Below are 6,000 nucleotides of genomic sequence, written 5' to 3'. Positions count from 1 at the left end.
CCAGGTACCCAGACAGAGCTCACAGAACCCTTGTCTGGCCCTAAATGTCACAGTGACATCTCCCCGTCCTGCACCTGATTTGTGCATCCCCGGGCAAGGCAGCCCCCGGGCCCACTCCTCCGCACAGTCGTGACTGCAGGAGCCCTGCACCCTCCTCGCTGCATGACTCAGCCCCTCCAGCCCCCACAGGGGCTTTGTTCCCCCTGGAAGCTGAAGCATGGGCAGAGCTGGCCCTGGGGAAGCAGCTTCATCCTCACTTGCTGTGATGGAGACCTGCCTGGGAGCCTGCCAGTGCTCCCTGCACCCATGCACAGCCCTGCTGCGTGTCCTCCTGCCACCCACAGGCACAGCAGATGCTGGGAGCTGGCTGTGGGAAGGGAGAAGCAGCGGGTACCGGGTGGTGCAGAGGGATGTGTGGCACCTCGCTGCTTCTCAGCACCCACTGATGCTTCTCTGCCCGCCCTGGGGCTTGCCCTAGCCTGAAGGTGCTCTGATGGCCATGTGCTATGAGAGCCACCTTCATCTGCACTGGCTGAGCTGCCCAGAGGAGCTAAGGAGGATGCAGGATGCAGGTCAACTCGTGCCCTCGGATTTTGGCAAACTTATGTCTTGTCCCTCGTGGTTGGAGTCAGTGGCTGAGGAAGGGGATGGCCAGGCTGGGGTGGATGTGAGTTGGAGGCTGGAGGAGCGCAGGGTGCGGGAAGGAGGGGTGAGCCACTTGGGGCTGCATCAGTGCCATAGGACAGGAGCTTCTGGGAGGGAAGCAGAGGCCCTTATTGCAGGAAAGCTCACAAGGGCAGGCACAACAAAGTGCAGGGTCACAGCACCTCTGGTTGAGGCAGAGAGCAGCAGGGCAGCGGGTGCCTTCTGCCTTCCCATGGGGGCTGATCCTGTGCTACATAAAGCCTCTCTGGGGACAAGAGGATAAAATCTGATGGGGATTTTATCCTTTTCTACCCAGAGTGGGGCTCTCACACAGGCTGTGCACCCAGATCTTCTGTGTGTGGAGGAGAAGAGATATCAGAGCCTGAATGATGGGAGGGAAAGGTTTGCTCAGGCTTCCGCATCCCTCTGTGCCCACCCAGGATGTTTCACATGTCTGTCTCTAATGGGGGCATCCTTTCCTTGGAGGATGCCATCAGAGCTCCCTGAGGACCTGCAAAGTGCAGGCAGACACTGCTGGGGACACTGTGGCTGGATGGTGGGGTTGGGCAGTCCCATCCTTCTGGCACCAGGTCACGCACTTACCTGGAGCACAGGCAGGAGAAGGCTGCTCCTGTGACCTGGGAAGGGATTTCTTTCTGCATGGGCACACGGAATGGTGCAAGTATACTCAATGTTATCATAGACGCCGTCCTCACTTTTGCAGGCACAGGCAGGACACAGGCTCTCTAGGGAGCAGTATTTCTAGTGAGTAAAGCTCTGGGAGGAGTCCAAGACCCTCAGCTTGTGCCTTCCCTGGGCACAAGAAGTGGAACCTGAACCCTGCTTACCTGGAAGCACTGTTTCAGCCACCAGGTTAGAAAATCCACAGGGATTTGAGGCTGAGGCAGGCTGGGTTAAGTTCCATCACTATTAACAAGCCCTCAGTACCTGAGAGGTGTCAGGAGGTGCAGACACCCTGTTCTCCACAGAAGGTGTCCAAAAGCCCAGGCTGTTGCCATGCAGCATGACTGAAGCCTGCCAATCCCATGGTGGGTTCATGTGAGGACTCCCTGCACAGTCCCAAAACGTGACAGCAAGAGGAGATGCTCTCCTGAGAGCCCTAATCCAGGCATCCTTCTGTAACCAACTCAATATACCCGCCACGCACTGCCAGTGGCCCAGGGAGCTGCAGGAGCCAATTCTGTTCTTTTCTTATCAAGTTGGCCTGGTAACAGAGAACAGTTGGGAATAATTTCTGAAAAACAAAGCCTGTGTTCTGTTGGTGTTCTTTTGTTCAGGGCTTGAACTTACCGAGAGTGCAGAGGCTTGTTGGAAATGTGGCCCCACATGGGCAAAAGCCCAGCTTGGTGTGGTAGGACTTGGCTGGAGGCATTTAGAGCAGACCCAGTGTAACTGAGTGAGGCTGAAGGTGACTTGTAAAGAAGGTTCCCTCTCATCCTGCTTGTTAATCTAATAAACCAGACTGGTGTGATTGGCTGGTTCCATTCAGGAGGCATAGCAGGGATCAAAAGATCCTGATGTGCCTGCTCTGAGCAGCTCAGCTATCTGGTAGACTGTAGATTAGGAGGATTTGTTGATGGAAGGGTAATTTGCTCCTGATGGATGGGAGTTAGGGTTGCTCCGGCTGCATCAGTGTTAAAGGAGCCAAAGCCTGAGAACTTGTCCTTTTAAGAGCTCCCCTCCTGCGCTTGTCTCCCTTGGCGTTTTGGAGGGTGCATGCAAGGTACAGGCCACAATGAACCTGGATGATGGTTCACAGGGGCAGCAAAGCAGGAGCCCCACTCTCAGATGGGATCTGGTGGTTGCAGAGAGAAGCCTGGTAGCAGGATGGGGGAAGGAGCATCACACTGATGCAGAGATAGGAAGCTGATTTGGACAATGTGCCACAGGGAAAACCTCAGACCCTCGACTTAAAACTTATTCTGGTGCAGGACAAAACTGCAGAGCAAGGTCAGGCTTTTCTTGAATCCATCCATGGGTGTGTGTAGGGCAATAGAGCTCTGCAGGGATCTGTAAAATCTGGGTCAGGCTAACCCAGCATGGACCCCATGTCAAACCCCTCTGCAGAGAAGAGGGAGCTCCTCTCCACCAGCCACAGTGCCAGCCCTGTCACAGCAGGGTGGCAACAGCTCAGTGCTTTGCTCTGTCCACAAAGAGATCACAATCCACAGAAAGAAATCTTTGAAAGACTCAACCTCCTCCTGCAGCAGAGTCCTGCTGCACCAGCCCTGCTGGAGGTGAGAGACGGAGACACGTTTTAGCATCTGAGAGGGGCTCCTGCTTGGGCTGCCTTGCAGATGTGGAGGCCTCATTGCAAGGAGTTGTCTCAATGGCCAAATTCTAACAGACCCATAGGGAGCTTTTTAGAAAATGATTTGCTTTCTAGGCCCTTTGTTGCCTCATGTTTCATGCAAAATCAGGACAAACCCCACCGGTGTTTGCAGATGTGAATGGACTGTCAGAGGTCCCAAGTCATTGTCAATCTGAGCTCAGCTGCTCTGCTTTTACCATTAACAGAAAGATTTAAGCATATTTTCAGACAGGATGGGACCAGAGCCATGGAGCTACTACCAATGTCTTTGTTGCCCCTTCATCAGAGGAGCTCATTGCACTTCATAAACTCTCTTCCATGATCTTCCTCCACCCGAGAGGATAATGTTAGTGGTATTTATGAGGGGGAGAAGAAACTGAGGCAGAACGGTTCTGACTTGTTCAGAACTGCAGAAGAAATCAGTGCTGCTGGAAACATCCCATCCACGTTTGCTTTTAACCCCTGACACCAAGCACGAGGTCCCAGCACCGAACCAATCCTGCATGTGGGACAGTGGGGGGAGCAGGAGGTGAGGAGCTCTGCATGCTGGCTGGTGGCACAACCATGCCTCAAGGAAAGGACCCATCAACCCAGGGCTGATGCTGCATCTTTTTATTTTCTTTTTCATTTTGCTTCACTAAGCAAATGCAGAGCCAGGGATAGGAGAGGAAAAGGTGGCTTGAGAAAAGACCAAACCCGAACAAAAAGAACAAAAACCAGGAGGGAAGAGGCAGCTGCTGGAGTATAAGGAGAAAGTGAGCTGCTAACAAGGAAGAAGTTCATAGATGCCAAGCCCGCACTAATTCTTAATAAAATACAATACTGAAAATAGGATCTGAGAGTCTCCAAAATACAATATCTTAAGGGATCAGCAATAATACAAAATAAGGTTCATTATGTACAAACGAGTTCTGCTCTTGTCTCTGTACAATGTGGGAGTGGGAGGCACGGGGGGACATGCTCAGTGGAGATGGCAGGGTGGAGGAGGGCGTGCTTGGACCCGGCAGTGGTTCTTTGTGCTGGGATGAAGGATGGGACACCAGCAGGTCCTGTGGGAACCTCAGAAAGAGCAGGGCTATGCTGAAGGCCTTCCTCTTCCTCAACCCACTGGCCACGCATTGGTTGCAGTTAGCTTTGTCCAAATTTGTCCTGAATGGCTTCAGGGGGCAAAATCGGTTTTAAAAGGGAGAAAAGAGGGATGTGAGGGCTCCTCCCTTGCTTCTCCCAGTCCTTGAGCAAGAACCATCCCATCCTTCTCCAGGGAGCCCTCTCCACTCACAGCCTGGGGGGCAAGGAGAGGCTGGGGCAGTGCAGAGTGAGTCCGGAAGAAGCCAAAGAGGAGCCTGCTGTGAGACCTGCCAGAGTGCACAGGTGCAAACGCGGGGCAAGCAGCCACATCCCAGATCTCCCACAGTCATGTCCCACATTGTCCTTCCATCAAATGGCAGCTGAGGGAACAGAGTGAGGAGACACTGGAGCCTTTCAGCAGGGCTTTTGCTGGGAAGGAAAAAGGGTCAGAAGTGGGTGTCTGGATGCTAAAGAGGATGGCATAGGCTTGAGATGAGGTCATTTCAGCACCGAATTTGGCAGGTCTGGCCTGAAGGGTGGAATGGGAAGTTTGCTAACTTTGGTGCCAGCACTTAAAAGGAAGAGGTCTAAAACAGTCTTTGGTAACCCTGGCCAATTCTGATGGGCCACCTCTTTCCTGACAGATGTACCTGTCACCAGAGATACCAGTAGGTCCTCAGTGGCTTTCACAACACTGCTGTGCACATGGAGGATGCGAGGGGAACGATGGTTATCCAACAGCCCTCCAATGGTCTTCAGAGCTCTCCTTGGAAGTTCCTAGAAAGACCCCATTTGGCATGAAGCAGAACTGGGGATGGAGAAGTGGGATGGGGTTAAGGTCTCTCACCTAGTCTCAAAGCTTGAGGCCTGCAGAATGGAAAGTGGAAAGGCCACTGACCTGGTTAGCACTGCACTGTAGGGCCCAAGGTGGAAACAGAAAGGGAAACACCACCTTTGCCAAAGCAAGGGTGCTGAGCATGGGAAGAAGTGGGCTGTGGGGGGAAATTGTTCTCTATTTCAGAGCTCTGGTTGTCCAGAAGCTGCTGATTCTTATGGTGGTTTATCTATCTGGGATCTGTCTCCCCCACTCCGTTTGTGTGCAGATCTTTGCAGATAGTTGGTGTGGAAGTTATGTTGGTGTGTCCATCAAGAGAAAACTAGAGTAAAGGAAGATCTAGGTTTTCTCTCAACAGAAGCAGAAGTATACTAACAGATGAAGGGGAAGGAATGAGCTCAAACTCTCCAGAGCCATCTCTTCAGCACCAGCATCACCCACTCCTAAGCCCCCCAGGCAGGACAGTCAATCCAGCATTCTCTCTCCTTCAGGTGCATCTGATGTAGCCAAGGGGTACGTACCTGGGGACAGCCCCCTTGGTCTGGAGGTTCTGGGGTGTGAGCTGAACAGTTTGAGGGCTTCCTCTGATCTCCCTCCACTCCAAGGTGAGCCCACATCCATAGGGTAGTGCTCATCTAATCAGGAGATAAGGCCAGGAGAAGAGGGTGTCCCAGGGCTTCACCAGCCATTTATTGCTGGTTCTGGCAGTCCTGTGACTCCCCTCAGAGAGATCAGTACTAAGAGGGGGCATGGGAAAGGGGAGGAGCTGAACCCAAGGCCGGTTTAGGAGTGTCTGAATGCAGTGTCCTCTCCTGCCAGATCCCCTCAGTTGCTTAGTGAGGAGGGAATCCTGCAGTCAGACAAATGAGGCCTTGAGGTCCAGCAGCTGCTACAAGTATTCAGCTGTCTCACTGGTGCTTGTCTCCCTGAGGAAAAGAAAAGACAAGGCATCAGACAAGGTTTATTACAACCTATGCAAGTTCACCTCTGTGTGCCCAGCTGGTTTGCTCTGTCCAGGAGGAAGCCCTTCCCCAGGGAGCTGAATGACCAGCAAGCCTGGAACTACCTGAATCACCCAGTCCTTCTTGGCTCTGTGCCAGTGCTTGATGTAGTCCCAGAC

General features: G+C 52.9%; 1 protein-coding gene across 7 annotated transcripts in view; it reads right to left on the bottom strand.

Annotated features, from left to right (window-relative positions):
* Positions 1-4,021: 4,021 nt before the first annotated feature.
* The window catches only part of CREB3L1 (cAMP responsive element binding protein 3 like 1), a 43,830-nt gene continuing 41,851 nt past the window's right edge, over positions 4,022-6,000 (bottom strand). For all 7 annotated transcript variants that reach the window (XM_062635801.1, XM_062635800.1, XM_062635799.1 and 4 more), the window contains one exon: positions 4,022-5,806. In XM_062635801.1, the coding sequence (XP_062491785.1) occupies positions 5,770-5,806 (37 nt within the window). In that variant the 3' untranslated portion in view covers positions 4,022-5,769. The remainder of the gene's footprint in view (positions 5,807-6,000) is intronic.

This window comes from Pezoporus occidentalis, unplaced genomic scaffold, assembly GCF_034315485.1.
Source record: "Pezoporus occidentalis ecotype Australia unplaced genomic scaffold, CSIRO_AGI_Poc_V1 ctg46, whole genome shotgun sequence".
In the NCBI taxonomy this organism is placed as follows: domain Eukaryota; kingdom Metazoa; phylum Chordata; class Aves; order Psittaciformes; family Psittacidae; genus Pezoporus; species Pezoporus occidentalis.
Note: the sequence above shows the minus strand (reverse complement) of the source record. Positions and strands in the feature narration are given on the sequence as shown.